The 17,777-nt window shown below is 37.3% G+C and overlaps 1 protein-coding gene across 8 annotated transcripts in view; it reads left to right on the forward strand.

The window, feature by feature from the left end:
- eif4g1a (eukaryotic translation initiation factor 4 gamma, 1a) overlaps nt 1-17,777 on the forward strand; it is a 98,880-nt gene that overhangs the window by 30,263 nt on the left and 50,840 nt on the right. For 7 of the 8 annotated variants that reach the window (XM_059945130.1, XM_059945090.1, XM_059945108.1 and 4 more), the window contains 3 exons: nt 2,120-2,302; nt 3,425-3,518; nt 13,331-13,446. In XM_059945130.1, the coding sequence (XP_059801113.1) occupies nt 2,120-2,302; nt 3,425-3,518; nt 13,331-13,446 (393 nt within the window). Of the gene's footprint in view, nt 1-2,119; nt 2,303-3,424; nt 3,519-10,741; nt 10,933-13,330; nt 13,447-17,777 lie in introns of those variants that run through there. The other variant, XM_059945142.1, reaches the window with a different exon arrangement.

Here is a 17,777-nt window from a genome sequence, read left to right on the forward strand (position 1 = left end):
TGAGAATCATCTGATCTTATTTTTATTTTCACTAAAGCATTCCTCCTCATTTGCCTGTTCCTGATTTTACTACTACTAAACTCTGAAGATTCATGCAATTGTTTAATCACTTTCTCAGTCTTGTTATTTCACTGGATTTCTATATTTCGTGTTGTGGTCTTTATAGATTCCAGTGTTTCCTTGGGCATGTGTTTTTTTCCCTCTACTTTTTAACCTTGCTGAAATGAAATGTACTTTTGATATTTTCCAATACATTGGAATTGTTCCACTCTAGAGAAAAAGTCTTTTTACCAATATACCTTGTTATTTCCTGAACAGCCTTTTGTAATGCAAGAATGCAACTCATCAGGCCCAGATGATTTGTTCACTGCATTTCATCAATGCTTTCTCTTTACTACTACTACTTTCAATTCTCATTCCATATTATGGTCCTTTCTGCTTCCACTACTTCCACACTAAGTTTGTGTTACCCTATGAAGACAGATCAAAATATCTACAGTCAAACTCATTTTTCATCATCGTGTGTATTGTCAGAATCTCTGGACTCTCAAATAGAACGGTTATTCTTCTGGGTCCTTGCAGAAATTATTGTTCTTTTACATTTTCTGCCAATACATTTTCAATTTCTTTTCCTTTGTTTTCTCAATGACCATTTGTTAACTTGGTTGCTTCTTCAATTATTTTTGCATTTTTTCCTAAAATTAGGTTTAAGTAATTTTTAAATGATGTTTAATACATAAAGCTAACAATGCAGGACACTAATTAATTAATTAATTCTGACTCTGCAAAAAAAAAGCGCCAAGCTAACATGTTCTCTCTATAATGTATTTTTTTCAGGAATCCCTTGCAGTGCTTTATATGAACTTGTTCTCAAAACTTTGCCAATTTGATCAGACATTCTGTGAAGATTAACCTGATCAGACACTAGTTAATACTTTCTATATAATCATACTACAGCTAACATTTAGTTTCTCTTCCTATGTTGATTCTACTTGCTGTCAAGGTGTTTCCTACCTAGATGTTGCATTTAATTATTGAGATAATTCTGCACCCTTTTCTGTTACCTTGATGCCTGTTCGAAATATCATGTGCCTTGTATGGTCAGGTCTTTATAATGCATTATGATTGGCTTTTAAGATCAGATTGATTTATTTTGGATTTATTCACCCATCTCACGTGCTACAAATACTTGTATTCAAATTAAATACCATTTCTTTTTAACTTAAGTATTGACTGTTAAGAATGCTCTTTTCTTTGTGATTGCACTCTGCATGAATATGCAGTTTTGATATACTTGAGTGTATAATGATGCCCTATCCATTTGTTCATTTAAAAAAAAAATTAGGCTAGAATTTTTTCCTGACTATATCTGCTATTTCAGAAAAAATTATCTTATGTCAGGAAACAGTGCAAAAATAAGAGTATGAAGGGCAAATGTTGTATGCAAATTGGGAATATCTGCTTTCATTTGAACTAGTTCAAGAAGAATGAGAAATAGATCTCAGCCAAATGGGTACATTTGCAAGTAAAAGTTGTAACTTTTCGGATAATCACCTAAATGTATCCTTGTTTTTAAGGAAGCACACTCAATACTGAGAGAAGGCTCTGTAAAACTTTATATTTATGTAGAACATTGTGTATGACATTGTAACTGCTAAATGGTTCTGTAGTTTTGAATGACGTACATGTATATAACATTGGGTATGTTGCAGGAAGTAGAGCTGAAAGGAATTAAACTCATTTTAATAAACTTTCTGCACTTAAATCATGTACTGTTTTAATGTAAATTTTCACAGAATAAAATACAGCCCATTTTTTTTTTGAAGGTTTTTATCTCGCCAAGTTTGTATTCAAATTGTTTCCAAATCCAGTGCAGTTTTTGTACACAAAAGCAGAGATTTTATGATTCTATGTTGTCAAAGTGGCAGAAGTTGGCATAAAGTTTGGAACTTTTATATTGCAGACTTTTTCTGAAATTGTATGCAAGTGATAACTCAGTAGTATAAAATGGATTTTGCCTCATTGAAATGCCTATCCACCACCTGAATGGAACTGAGCAATTCTACTGTTGGATCTAAAATGCATGCTGCTTGCTAATGCTGTTGTTTATTTTCTGTAGCAATACTACCCAAGCAGAGCCCAGCAGCAGAGTAATGCATCCAGGGTTCAGAGTAGTGCAACGACTCGACCTGTGGCCTCTGCAACTCATGTCTACCAACCTGGCTCTCAGGCTATTATGATGATGACAACGCAACAGATACCTGCATATCAGTCACAAGGACCTTATTATGTTCCAAGCCAGGCAAGAACCTTTTCTAAATGGGGAATTTTTTTTCACTGTTTTGGTTTAGTTTAGAATAATGCTAATTTTCAAAACTTTTAATTTGACTGTCATCTGATTAAAGTTTATAGCCAAAAGGTTTGCCATCCTAGTTGACTAGTTTGTTTTAAGAAAACAAAATTTCCTTATAAATTTCAATTAAGAATGCATTTCTCAATCAATCTTGTTCAGTGTTAAGGTAAATGTACAAATTAAAGACATATTACAATTGGCTGCTAGCTTTCCCTTCACAAGTCTTTGCTAATTCCATTAACCAGTATCCTGAACTGCAGGAAACTGCTGCAACTGTTCATTATATTTTAGTTTTTTCTTTGACTTCCTAATTCTGAAGTGATGCAATACAGCTGTTTTTTATGGATCCATTGTATTTCCAATTGTGCCTGATTTGTCTTTGGAGTACTTTTGCATTTTATTACTTTTTCATGATTCATCAGTGGAAATCTTTTCAGTGTTTATTCTCAAACTACTCCAGAGTTACAAATGTATCTTGCATTGACATCTTCATGTGTTCTTTTGAATCAAGCTCTAGTGTCCTTTGTTAACTCATTGAATATGCATTATAATTTTCTATAGTTCTAATATTGTTTAAGAGGGAGTCCTAATGTATTGTTGATGCTTTAAAAATTGCCTAAAGTGAGTCGCACCAAATCAGCATAGCTGTCGTGCTTTTTTCTCAAGGCCTGTACTTCAGTTTTCAGTACAGTATTTTCAGTAGTAGTTCTTTATCATAGGCTCTGTTATCTTCTACATATTTTAACAATGTTGGCATGCTTGTATTAATTTCTGGTGCTCACTGCATATCTTCTATTTCTGAGGTATCTACTCATTCCCTAATTCTAATTTCTTAGTTTGCAGTGTTGTTTCCACATCAGGATAAGTTGAGTAAATGTAGAATTATAAGTCCTAATTGGATTGTCAGGATAGAAAGAGCAAAGTGTTTTAAAACACTTTGAAATGAATGCAGACATCTATTCTTTTAGCCAAGACTGTCTGTACAAAGGGCTACATTTACCAAGTTAATTCTAGATGGTCAATTTGCAGCTAGAAGTTAATGCTAACATTAACTTTGTTTTTTTTCCCCAGTTTCGTTCCTCATTTGTACAGCCGACTCAACAGTATCCTGTTCCACCTGGAACTGGATTTTATTCAAATCCAAATCCTGGAGAGTATCCTTATGGTAAGGCATTTGTATTGTTTAGTGGACTCACTTGTATTCTGTTCAGGACATTGTTTGAATTAAAGAAAAAAATATTGAACCACCAGTAACAAATTCCTGTTTGTAATTGTTTCTGTAGGGGAGCCAGCTGATATAGCATTATTATCTTTTCATTGTAATCTTATATAAATTGAGCCCTGCTCTAGAAATGTGGTAGTTCTGATAGTCTTGAATCCATAAAATTCACAATGATTTGACTCTGTCCTTCTCTGTAATATACCTTGATTGCATGTGTCTTTAATATGAAGATCACAATCTGGCTGCAAAGTAACTAGAGAACAATGTATTTGGAACAACATGCATCTACTCTTATCTTCATTCACTTGTAACAAAGGCCAATGTTTGTCTTTAATTGTTTGCTTTATCTGCATGTTAACTTTGTTGTTTGTTTATTCTGACCGTGTGCTTAATTTGTGAAATATCCACTATCTCCAATTTTTACATCTGCCAAAGTCTTGCTCATTTGTTTGGCTAACCTATGCCACCATGAAGCCTCCTGACCACATTGCCATTTGCATTGTCATAATTGGCAAACTGTGTTATAGTTTATTCCCTTATTCAATCATAAGCTGCTAAACCTTGTGGTATTCCACTTGTCATAGATATTGACCCAAAAAATTGACTAGATTATTTCTACTGTCACCTTTTCTCCACTCCTTAATCTACACTTGTGATACCTTCTCAAAGGCCTAACTTCCAAGTACATTAGCTGTACTGTCTTTATCTATTTGACTAGTGACAGTCTTAACATTCCTTTCATCAGTCCATGTTGACTGCTGAATCCTTGCTTTAAAAGTTCTCTGTTCCCTTGCCTTTTCTGTTGGACTTTCTAAATTTTCCCTCAATAGAAACCTTCAACCAGCTTCCCATTTGTTTAAAGCTAATCAATCAATTGGCCACATCATAGAGAGATGCAGCACAAAACGAGCCTTTTAGCACCGTGTCCCCACTAGCAAGTACCTATTTGCACTTACTCTACATTAATCCCATTTCGTATCCTCCCCATATCTCAATTCTCCCCTTCAACCTTGCTGGATCTGGCATTGGCAGACAGGGGCAATTTACAGTGGCCATTTAACTCGCCAGCTAAAACGATATGTGGGAAGAATTCAGAGCACTCAGGGAAAACATGCAAGTTCCACGTGAAGCTATCAAAATTGGATTGAATCTGTGGGTTAGTGGCTCTACTAGCTGCATCACACTGCTGTGATATGTTTGAATGCTGGTCCCAGTCTGATTCAAGTAAGGCCAATACAACAGAAAAAACTTGCATTTTTCTCTTTGTGGTGCTAATACCCCATGAATTACTACCCATTTCTACCACATCAGATATACTTAATTTTCTGATTCATGCTGTAGCTAATTTTTATCTAGAGATACAGCACAGTTACAGACCCTTCCAGCTTAATGCCACCTAGCTCTGCATACGTAACCAGTAATAATCTGTGTGTCTTTGGAATGTGGGAGGAAACGGGAATAGCCGGGTGAAACCCACGGAGAGAGCATACAACTCCTTACAGTGATGGAATTGAATCTAGGTCATTGACATTGTGATAGCGTTAGACGCTAACTGCTACACTACCATGTTACTGATAATCCTTTGCATAATTGCTCTTTATTTTGCTCTATCATTGGCTCCAACATTATTTAAATCTGAGGCTAGCTAACTTGTGCTAAATTCTATTGTATGTAATGATGAACCCACAATGAGCAGTTTCACTTTCTGCAACATGGAATGATGCTACATGATGCTCTGTTGTTGTTTTATGGGTCCATCCGTATTATTCTTCGGCATTATTCTAATGATCTAGCAGCTTTTTAAATATACTAACACTCAGACTTTTTAGACAGCTGGCATCTATAATTCAATTTGTCAAGGAGAGGGTAGTAATGAGGTTCATTTCCAAATCACAGCATTAGGTTAATAGATTCTGCTGCAGACCAGCAAATGGAATACAGTCGGCCCTCAATATCCGCGGGTTTCACATGTACGGATTCAACCAACAGCAGATCGGGAAAACCCGGAAGTTCTCTCTCCAGCACTCGTTTGAGCATTTTTTCTTGTCATTATTCTCTAAACAATACAGTATAGCAACTATTTACGTAGCATTTACATTGTATTAGGTATTATAAGTAATCTAGAGATGATATAAAGTATATGGGAGGATGTGCATATGTTATATGCAAATACTATGCCATTTTATATAATGGACTTCTGCATCTGCGGTTTTTGGTATCCGCAGGGGGTCCCAATTCCCCGTGGATAAGAAGGGCCAATTGTACTTACGCTTGATTACTTCAGTGGGTTTATTGTAATACTGATGCAAAAATTAGTTGTGCTTTTTGCTTCTAGTAAAACAAATGTTGTTTTCAGATGCCAGCCCTCTTGCATGGTTCAGTGTTCTTGCATAGGTTTAGTGTCATGCACTTTGTCATAATGGTGCAACTGTTTTGCTAAGGTGAATATATTATACAAGGTATGAAAATTAGGATTGCTATTTGGCCTAATGCCTACAATTTTCAAATAGAAAATTTTGTGTTTTAAAAACACTGCCAGTGTGCTAAGAAAAAGAGTGGTTTTTCAGTCTCCTGCACCATGGAATAGAACACAGATTTGTGTTCAATTTCATAGCATGGTATGTTCCTTCTAGTTTCTGTCAAGATTGTAGATGTGCTCTCCTAGTAGAGGTAACACTGCAAGGGTTTTTAATGTATATCAAATCAACTGTGATGTTTTTTCATGGACAGCACTAATACAATCAGTCCTGCCTTTCCCATAAATTTATGAAGTATCTATTTTCATATTGCTACAACAATATGAACTTTACCAAAATGTTAAGTATTATTAACATAATTGTCTGGTTCTATTTTTATTAAAAATATGACTCGCACTTTTAAGTTATCTTTATTTATTTAGAGATACAGCATGGAATAGGCTCTTGCAGCCATTTGAACCGCACCAGCAAGCCATCCCCGATTGATTATAACTAATCACGGGACTATTTACAATGACCATTCAACCTACTAACCGGTATACCTTTGGACTGTGGGAGGAAACTGGAGGATCCAGAGAAAACACACATTTCACAGGGTGGACATGTAGACTCCATGCAGATGACATTGGAATTGAACACAGAACTCTGCCCTGATGTCACACTAACCACTATACTACCGTGGCACCCTTGGATGAACCAGTTTAAAATTTTTTTTTACCAATTAGGCAGTGCAGTTTAAGTAAGGAGTTTGCTGAGTAATAATTTTTTGGCTCCTTCTGGGTATCTTGTATTATTAAAATGGAACATTTGTTTTAGCTTGTGAGAAATACATGGTTTCTTTATATTGTAATTGGTTTGAAAAGATAAAACTCATTTTGTGTACACTGATTTTAATTACACACTGCTTATAATTATAGTCTTGAAATATGTTGTCTTTGCTTTTGTAAATGGAACGAAGTTATGGCAGATAGGTTATTAAGGATTGCAGCTTGGTTTGAAATGAGTTGCATACTTGGTCTCTGGTTTGGCTGAACTTCCTTTTATCTCCGTGTTTGGAATTACTGAAGAATGAAAGCCAAAGATACAACATTACTGCCTATTGAGCAGAACATAAGGAAGAAAATTTCCTATCCAGATGTTCTTTATTGATTAATCTGAATACTTCTTAAGAAGTGCATGTAGCCTGAATTGCAAGAAATGAATACTGGTCTGAAGAACTCTGCAAGTTGGGCAGCATCTATGGACGGGAATAATCAGTGGATGTTTTGAGTTGAGACCCTTCATCAGGCCTAAAGGTGGGGAAGGTTGTGCAGGCAGGTAAGTATTGGGGGAGGGGGGTAAACTGAGAAGCTGGGAGGTTATAGATGAAATAAGGAAAGGGCTGAAGAAGAAGGATTCCGATGATAGATGAGAATGGAGCATGGCAGAAATTGGAGGAGGAAAGGCAGCAGAGGTGATAGGTGGGTGAGAAAAGGGGCAAGGGAGGAGCTAGAATTGGGGAATGGAAAAAGAGGGCGAGGGAGAGGAGAGATGACCAGAAATTAAAGAAATTGATGTTCACGTCGTTAGGCTACTCAAATGGAATACAAGGTGTTACTCTAACCTGAGAGAGTCCGTATCATAGCAGTCGAGGAGGCCATGGACTGACATACTGGATTGGGAATGAGCAATAGAATTTAAATGTCTGGCCATTGAAAAATCCTCCTTGTTGCAGAAGGAGCAAAGGTGGTTGACAAAGGGGTCCCCTAATCTATGTCGGTCTCACTGATATAGAGGCAACTACACCAGACGGAATAAATGGCCATAATGGACTTGTAGGTTAAGTGTTGCCTCACCTGGAAGGACTGTTTGGGACACATTATGGTGGGGGAGGAGGTGAACGGGCAGGTCTGGCACCACTCTTGCTTCCAGAAATAAGTACCAAGTAGAAGATCAGTGAGTTCAGATGAATGGACATGGGAATCATTGAGAGAGTGATCTCTGTGGAAAGTGGGGCGGGGGGGGGGGGGGGCGGGTTAAGATGTGCTTGGTGGTAGGATCCCATGGAAGATGACTGAAGTTGTAAAGATGTTGTGCTAGATGTGGAGGCTTATGGGGAGGTAGGTAAGGACAAGAACTCTACCAAGCATCCAATCTTACTGTTACATGAAGTTGGTAATTGTTTATTTCTAGAAACTATAATTGTATTTCAAAATTCTTCTGTTTCTGATATCTAGTTCTGTATCAGGGATGACAAGTGTGAGGAACTTAATTTGAGTAAAAATATTAAGCATTAGTTTGAGTGCAGTGAATGTATTGGAAGGTGCATGTTATTAATGTATCATAATTTGTTGATGAGTAATGTATTCATAATTATATTACTATCAGTTGGTATTGCAGTAGGTTGAAATCAGTGAGTTTGTAATTTGTAATAAATTCAATGCTTTTGGACATTTTTAATGTTAGCAGAAATCCTGAATAAAGCACCCTGAATTTTTGACCCATGTACATGGGTTCAAAGAAGGAAATGTTTTTCTCGCTTTTTAAGAATACACTCAGTAATTTCCTTTGATTCATGCATGTAAAACAGGTCATAGTTGTCTAAGCTATTGAAAATGGATAGATAAATGCAAGCTGTCCAGTGCATATATATTGGAAAGTTAGCATATCCAAATGCCTTAATGCTGTTACTAGCTGGAGCTTTTACTGATCTATTGGATGTTTTAAAAAGCTTTGCGTGGTTATTTGGAATTTGTTTTAGAAATCTGCTTTGGTGCTGTCCTAAATATCTCAGTCACAGTGACTCCTATTTGGGAAAAGTTAACTTTTCTGGTTGTTAATCTAGCAGTACTTGCAGAAAAGTTTGGGGCAGTTTATTGGCTAAGGAGTAGTGACCTGAACAAAATCAAATGGTCCTACATGAGAGTACCTCTTCAAAGTGAGTGCAAAGTAAATGAAAAGCTTTGTTGATGTGCTTGATTATTACCCACAGGCAAGCTTTTGTTTTTTTTGTTCTTGTCCTTTTGAGGTGTACTGCAAAACTCAAGGTAGTTTATTTTTAGGTCTGTTGTTTTAAGAGCTTTGCAAATGATGCTGTGATGCACCATTAATAACTCTCCGAGACATGAGGCGAGATACAGGCTTTTATTGGCTGGAAGAAAGAACAAGCAGCAATCGACCACCATACTACATCCTGGAGACTGAGGCCAGGGCTCAGGCCTCAATCGCCTTTATACCGGGGTCTGTGGGAGGAGCCACGGTCAGTGGGAGGAGCCACAGGAGCAGTCAGCGGGGGGGGGGGGGGGGGTGTCCGGACAGATATATGTAGTTCACATGCTGGCATTATTAAACTGAGAAGTACTTGTAGTAAAAAGGCAATAAACATCAAAAAGCAGCATCTTGCAAGCTTATGTGGTTGTCAAAATGTTTAAAAGAGAATAGTTTGAGTCAGCTGTAAGGTCCCTTGAATTCTGCCATTTGGTAACATTAAAGCTGATTTTTGTCACCAGTTCATTTTGCTTGTGTGGATTATTTTCTGTTTTCCTTAGTATCTCAAGAAATTTGTTTAATCTTACAACAGAGAATCCCAACTGTTTTGCACAACTTGTTTTATTCCAAAAGGGTAAACCCAAAAATGGCAACAACCCCATGAAAGCCTCTTTCAAAAAGGTAATTGCTATTTCTTCCAACTGTAACTAATTTAAATCTTGCTTTCCAAAATTTCTTCCTAGTAATTCTTTGCCTTAATTGCTGTCAAACCAGATGATGTTTTGCCAGTCCCCATATAACATCATAAAGACATCCATTCCTGCAGCAGCAAAGGCTGCCATATAATTTTACCTTCCTTATTGCTTGTTTTGTGCTTCTTTGCTTTCAGTGCACATGACTGAGCACTCATGGCATTGTACATTGAACTTAAAATCAGAGTGTAATGTATTTTGGATAACTGCATAGCTGGAAGTGCAGTGTTGATCCTCAGGCGGAGCTGGTGTATTCCGATTATTTTCCATCCTCTAACCAACATCTTAAATGCTTCTCTCCTTTAAAGCCCTCTTGCTACCATCAGAATAAGCTGTATTTAACAGCTGTTTGTGTGGTATCTTAAGTTTTGAAGATTGCTATTTACAAAAACAACTTGGAAAGGCTACCCAATAGTTTTTTTTTGCAATGAATGGGAGTTTGCATCATTACTTTATGAAGTATGACCTCGTATATACAATGTCTGTTGGCTGTGTATTTTTTTCAGTGAATTGGAAGTGCATACTGCTTTTTAAGTTGGATTGAACAGAATAGTTCACATTGTTTACAAAGCTCTCCATATCTTACTATTTGTATACTTTTGCATGTATTATACATTTAGAATCAGTGGTTAATCCTTAACAAGGACGACTTGAAATAACTCAGACTTTATACCATGCACTTTGTACATTTTAAATCGCAAAACGAAGTGCATTTGCCTTAGCTAATTTGAAGAGTGTTAATGCTAAATTAGGTATAATCCAGAGTTAGATCTTTTTATTTTGTGGCTGTTCTTGATGTTGGAGTTTAAATATACTCTGTGATCCTGTAAAGCCACTAATGTAGTTAGTTATTAGTGCAGGATCTTTATTTCTTGTTTCAATAACCAACTGCAACTTTAAAGCAGAAAGTGGAATTGCGCATTTTCCAGTATGACAGCTTGATCTGTTTTGAAGTATTTAAATTGTGTTTGAACTTTTGGCCAAATGCTTCCTTGTACACTACAACATGGAATATAGAAAAGGAGGAACAGCCATTTCATTTCCCAAGTATTTGCTTTCATTATCTCTGTTGAGATCGTTTGAAGGTGCCAGTAACGTCTTTTAGTGTAGTGTGTCTGATTTGCAGGATAAGCTTCAACAGTTGTGAAGGTTTTAAAAGGCGTAAGTTCCCTTTTGTATTTATTTGTAAAGGTAGTTGATGGATTTCCTAGCTGTAAATTTGTTGGATCAGTATAAGTAATTGGCATTGCTAGTTACTTTGTTTTAATGATCGGATTTAATGTTGTGTTTGAAAAATTTTGCTTCTAAGTTAGTCTAATCGATAAAGTGTATGCATTAACATTCAACACATATGTACAAAGTTGAAAGCAAATTTATTTTTTTATCTTATAAGATGAATACCAGATACAATTCACTGTTTAGTGGCAATGGCTACTTGACGTTGTGACAAATGAGTGAATAATGTTATGGTGTTTAAATCTGACATTTACCTAATTTTCTTTGAATATCTGAGTAGTCTATTTCTAGATTGAGCTTTCACTTGCGATGCCCCATCAGAAGTTTATTTTTATATATAAATAAATATATATATATATATGTACACGTATGCGCGCACACACGTGTACGTGCACACACTTGTACGTGTCTTGGATCATATGTTTTTGTTATTTTTTTCCCACTTTAAAATCCTTGTGTTTGTGTAAGAACTTGGATAACATTTGCTTTTGAGCAGTAGGAGTACATTTAACATGTTTACCTATGATGTACCATTTCTGCCTTTGACTTCCATGATTTAAGATGCTAAACTTTTGAATTTTAGGTCTTGTTTGAAAATAAAATGTTTTTGGTCGTGTGTAGTGGTAATTTTTTGAGTTCCTGTGAAATGCCTTTGAAAAATTAACGTCATTGAAGAACTAATACCTGTTGAAAAATGGATATTTGCACACTTCATTCTCAGCCTTTGTGCTTTGAAACTAGTTTATTGTATGCTTAAAAAAAATACAACAAAACATGTCATTAACAACCAACACAACTCAAGTATATGCTGGGGGCAGCCCTCAGGAGTTGCCATACATTCTAGTGTGCTTGATTAGGTGCTTTTTCTTGGTGAGTAAGTTCCAGAGTGGTGAAAACACTTTCTCTCATACGTCCCTTCTAACCTCTTTACTCCTTACTTAAACCTGTGCTCCTCAATATTTGATGACTCTGTTGTGCCAGACAGTTTCACTATCCACCTATTTATGCTTCCTAGAATTTTGCTGCATTTTGTCAGGATCTGCTTGGGCTTCTCCATCGTAATTGAAACATTCCAGTTCCAGCATTGTTCTGATAAGGCTCAAGATGGCAGCGATATCCATTGAGGTCATGCCTCAGACTTGGGTTCATAGGGATGGTTTTGGAGACAACTCATGAAGTCCAGAGGTCCAGTTAGGATTCAGGTATAGGAATGAGAAATTAGAGGTTGGGCAGTAAATAGACTTTGGGTCAGGAGATGATTGTCAGAGCTCTTGGCAATTGGAGGCCAGCAATCTTTGGGGGATGGGTTGTGTCAAAGATTAAAGTCAGCAAATCTGGATTAGAGGCCCAAAAATTGAAGCTCCTAGGTCGGCATGTTCAGAAGCTGGAGGTCCGATGTCTTGAAACCAGAGTTCAGTAGGTGGCTTTTCCTGGAATTGGAGGCCATTGTGAGTGGGTGGGAAAAGGGCTTGTTTTATTGTTGTTTGTGCTGTTGCTTGTTTTGTTTTGCTGAACATTGTAGACATGCTATGTTGGTGGCGATTGTGTGACAGTACTTGAAGGCTGCCCTCAGCAGATCCTTAGATTATTCTGGTTGTTAATGCAGACGACTGTATGTTCGATGTATGTGTGACAGATAAAATCTGAAATCTGTGTAATCTCCAGTGTAATTATGTCTTGTTTCAGCTAATGGATATTGTTGCATATCTCTTGCTGGTTTACTGCTTAATAAAGATGCAACACTGCTTTGTGAAAATTGGAGGAGAAAGCACTCAATTTTTTGGGCTTGTTGTGCAACTGGAATTTTAACATTTGACTAAACTAATAAAGGTGATGGGTTAATGAAGCAATGAATTTGTTCAAAGCACTAAAGCAATTAATACACACTGTAGGAGGAATAGCCTAAAAGCCCGTCTATCTAACATTTAGCTCCTCAGTTTGAAAAATTGTTTGTACTGTACTGTCACTCTTAAAAGTACTTTTCAGCTGCTGCTGTGAAAGCCTTCAACTAATCAGCATTTGTATCTGGATGTTAGATTGTTGAGAAGAGAGACATTGAGACTGCATTTGTAGGTTTGACCTGACTATTACAGTATTTGTTTATTCTAATATTCTTGAGTTTGGATTCTAAGCAGTTAGTGATTAAAATTTTATCTTTCTGTATTTTCTTAGGTGAGAGGGGCCAATAATTTCTATTTACTTGTTCCTAGCATTTGTTTGCTTTCCTACAAACTTCATTTTAGGATTATTATGAAACATCAGATCCTGACATGTAATAGATGGACTATTTGTCCTTAAAGTTGTTGAAACTTTGTCTCTTCAGGAACCTATTATCCAGCAGCACAGGGAGTGCAACCATATTCTACACCAGTGGCACCTGCCACTGTTATGATAAATCCTACACAGCCACAAATGCCTCCAAAAAGAGAACGGAAGCAGGTATGTCTTTGATAAACTGTCATTCTCTTGGGTTGGTTATTATAAATTCTACAATATTGCATTATTCTCATGAAACTTAAATTACAGGCAAATTTCATTATCAGTGAAGATCCTTTTACTGAAAATTGACTGCCTTTCATGCTTCTAAATTGGCTGCTGTCATTTTTTATATTTGATGCTGGGATTGATGAGAAAGTCCTTGTTCTAGTCCCCTTTACTTCCTGACAAAAATATAGTTTACAATGCCAATTTTATTAACAATATTACTTCAAGGATACTCATCTTTAGCATAATGAAAAATGAAAAATGTTGATTAATGTTAATTTAAAATAAAATTGGTAATTTAACTGTGGTTTATAGAGTTTTAAGAAGCAATGCGATTGTGGGATTTGTAGCCTGCAGTCTGACACAAGCAATGGGGTTGGATAGAGCAACCGGTCTGTCTTTGTGTGTTGCATTAGAATGGAAGTTTGGGGTTTGCATTGAGCCCAAATGCAGATTCTTTATCCCATTTACTTGTTGACATGGTTGTCCCCTTGCCTGCAATGCTCTCCATGTTGCACCTGGAGTGAAGTAATACCTAGAATAGCAGCAGCAATTATAGTTTGTGAATGAAGGCCACTGTATGGTCAAAGGAGGTGCTTGTCCAACAACAAGCTCTGCATTTAATAAGTGCTTGTAGGGACCAAGAGATTTTTATCTTGCTGTCATGGAGATTTTTACAGATCTGGCCTAATCTGTACACTGGCTCCTTTTATAGTGCCATCTCATGGTTTCCCATCCGTTAACTAGAACTTTAAAATTGCACTGTTGATTTTGGATCAGTGTTAAGCTCTTTCCCGTGGATCTGCTGTGCCTGGTACATCTGCACAATTCTCATTTTGTGTTTGTGCGGTTATGTTGCCTATCCTCACGCATAATTGTTTAGTGTCATCTTCTAACTTATTCCAAAGTAGTTCTTCTGCGAGGGGAATAACCAAACTAATTGATAATTCATTGACTGTTGCAGATAGAAGGGATGAAAGACATTGGGGGTATGGAAGAGCATGGAATTGGAGGAACAAGGATCTGAAAGATTTGTAGGATGGGAAGAGTTTACAGGCTAATCTATGGAGGGACATAGAGTGCAGTTTGAAAGTTATTGCCATTTCTCGCAATAAGTTTTAATAATTTGACACAGTTTAAATAGTTTATTTTTGCAAATTGAGAGTAGTTTCCTGGTGAACTTCAAGCAGTCATCTTAAAATAGTTATGAGCTGTAATATTTGAGCATTTTTCATGACCGTGGAACTTTCCAAAATACTTGAGATTGGATTGGAAAATCAATTGAAACATTTTTAATAAAGAACTAGAAACAATTTTTTGCTGAAGATTAAGACTTACCCACTTTCTTTGAGCCTGGAAGATTAAGAAACATAGCAAAAGTGTGATTCCAGTCCTTTGAAAGGATTCTTACATTGGTAAACACCAGTCTGCCTTTTTGCAGTAACTTTGACCTTTGGAGAGAAGGGGGGAGGGGAAAGTAAATTTAATGATTTGTTTAACTGTGAACTCCGGCCATTTGAGTCAAGTGGCAGACTATGCATATATTCACATGGAATTTCTATTCATTGTTATCAATTGCTTAGTTTTGCAAAGCAAAACTTCATTTAATTTGCCCAGCTTGAACTTTATCAATGTATTTCTTTGAAGAACAGGCAGATAACATAGCTGTAGTTCCTTGTAACACAATGCAATCCGGTACACCTGCTTGAACAGATAGGGACTCTGATTAATGGCTTGATCAAAAGTCTACCTCATCAGTTGCTGACCTGTTGATCCAGTCCTCAGTGTTATACTGAAGTATCTATTTCAATTTCCCTGTAACGAGTTTCGATCTAGTGATTTGTGATTTTGTTCCTAATTAGTCATCCTCTTGTTTTTCAAGTTAAGTAATGGCATACGGTTGTTAGACTTCTTGTCGGGGCCAATGAAAATCTGCTTTAATATCTCTGGCATATGTTGAGAACTGTGATGTGCAGCAGTAGTACACTGCAATAGATAACAATAAGTAATAAATTATACTTTTCTTTTTTTAAAAATAAAGAAATTAGTGCAAAAAGAGGGAAAAAATACTAAAGAAGTGTTCATGGGTAAATTGTACATTCAGTAATCTGATGATGGAGGGCAAGAAGTTACTTCTGAAACATTGAGTGTATGTCTTCTTGTACTACCTCTGAAGGGAGCAATGGGAAAAGGGGTATCTTGGTGATGGGGCTCCTTAATGATGGCTGCTGCCTTTTTGAGGCATCACCTTTTGAAGGTGTCCTTGATGTTGAGGAGGCTGATGCCCATGATGGGGCTGCCATACCAGACGGTGATGCAACCATCCTAATGAAATATAGTTGTTGTCTTGCCATTGTAATTGCATCAATATGTTGGGTGCTCAGATGTCACACCCAGTATCTTGAAACTGCTGATCGTCTCCATTTCTGATCCCTCGATGAAGACTGTGTGTTCCGACTTTGCCTTCCTGAAACCTACAACTAGTTCCTTGGTCCTACTGCCCTTGAGTGCAAGGTTGTATGCTGCAACACCACTCAACTACCTCATCTATCTCACTCCTTGATGGTACCTCATCACTATCTGAAATTCTGCTGACAACAGTTGTGTCCCCATCTATAAATTTGTCAATGTTTGAACTGTGACTAACCACCCAATCTCTTCTACATTCTTTACACCTAGCCAGGTCCAGGTCCTTGCTTAGGTAGGAGTTGATTCTAGCCATGACCAGTACTTCATTACAGTAGATGTGAGTGTCACTGGTTGTTGGTCATTGAGGCAGCTCGCCTTGCTCTTGGGCACTAGTATGACTGTTGCCCTTTTGAAGCAGCTGGAAACCTCTCACTGTAGCAGTGAAGATATCTTTGAGCAGTCCCACCAGTTGGTACAGGTTTTCAGAACCTAGTCAAGTACAGCTGGGCCTGACACCTTACAAGGGTTCACCTTTTTGAAAGATGTTCTAACATCAGCTTCCGAGACAGAGATCACAAGGTCACCAGATGCTGCAGGGATTCACACAGGTGTTAGTTAATTCTGCCTTTCAAAGAGTGCATAAAAGGTGTTGAGTTCATCTGTGAATGAAGCATCGCACCCATTCGTGATAGGTTTTGCTTTGAAGGAAGCAGTGGCCTGCCAGAGCTGATATACACCTGATTTGGACTCCCATCTTCAACTGAAAACCCTTAAAATAGTCTTCTGTCAGTTGTACCTGGATTTTTTTTTTGTATAGTTCTGGATCACCAGTCTTGAATGCCACAGATCTAGCCCCCCAGCAGATTATGAATCTTCTGGTTCATCCACAGTTTTTGGTTTGGGTACGTTCAGAATGTTCTCGAAGGCACATGACAACTGTGGAGTATTCATTCAGACTTGAAGATGAATCCCTGAATGTTGTCCAGTCCACTGATTCAAAGCAGAAGTTCATCAACTGCTTTTTTTAAAAAAGCATTTTAAAATGATGCTGCCTACTGAAGTACATGGCTATGATTCTGGATTTCAGCTGTAGTAGTCCTGAGCAGGAATATTTGATAATTTGCATCGGAACGGCATGTGAACAGTTGCACCTTAATGGTGCCATCTTACCCGACATGAATCCTGTATTTGGCCCATTTCAAGCAACACATACAAAGTGCTGGAGGAACTCAGCAGTCCAGGCAGCATCAATGAAAAAGAGTATAGTCAATGCATCAGCCCAAAATATCTACTGATCTCTTTTCCGTAGATGCTGCCTGATCTGGTGAGTTCCTCCAGCATTTTGTGTGTGTTTTTTGGATTTCCAGCATCTGCAGATTTTCTCCTGTTTGTGTTTAGCCCATTTCCCATCTTTTTCCATGGTACCTCAATTTTTTTCTTAATGCTTTTTGTATATAGAGCAGGGCACACTGTTATTTATGTTTAGGGTGGTGAAGATTGTTGGCCTTTGTACCAGAATGCTTAATGTCATGTTGATCTAATCTCTGTTGAACTAAAGAGCGTAAAGTTGATGTTCGGACTTGCTCCCTTGGTTTATTGTTTGTGGGATATCTAGTATTTTGTCCAGTAATCTGCCTTTGTTGTTTCCATTTCTTGTACTCAAGTGGATTTTCATTGTGATTGAACATAAAAATAGACCAGCAACACACTAAGATAATTTTAACTCCTGCACTATCACATCTCTTAATTTTCTCAAAATGTAAAAGTCTTTCTATCCACCTGCCTTGGTTAAACTCAGCAAATGAGCTTCCAGAACTTAAAAGCAAACACGAGGAAATCTGCTGATGCTGGAAATTTAAGCAGCACACAAAAATGCT

Source organism: Hypanus sabinus, chromosome 2 (assembly GCF_030144855.1).
Source record: "Hypanus sabinus isolate sHypSab1 chromosome 2, sHypSab1.hap1, whole genome shotgun sequence".
NCBI classification, from domain to species: Eukaryota; Metazoa; Chordata; class Chondrichthyes; order Myliobatiformes; family Dasyatidae; genus Hypanus; species Hypanus sabinus.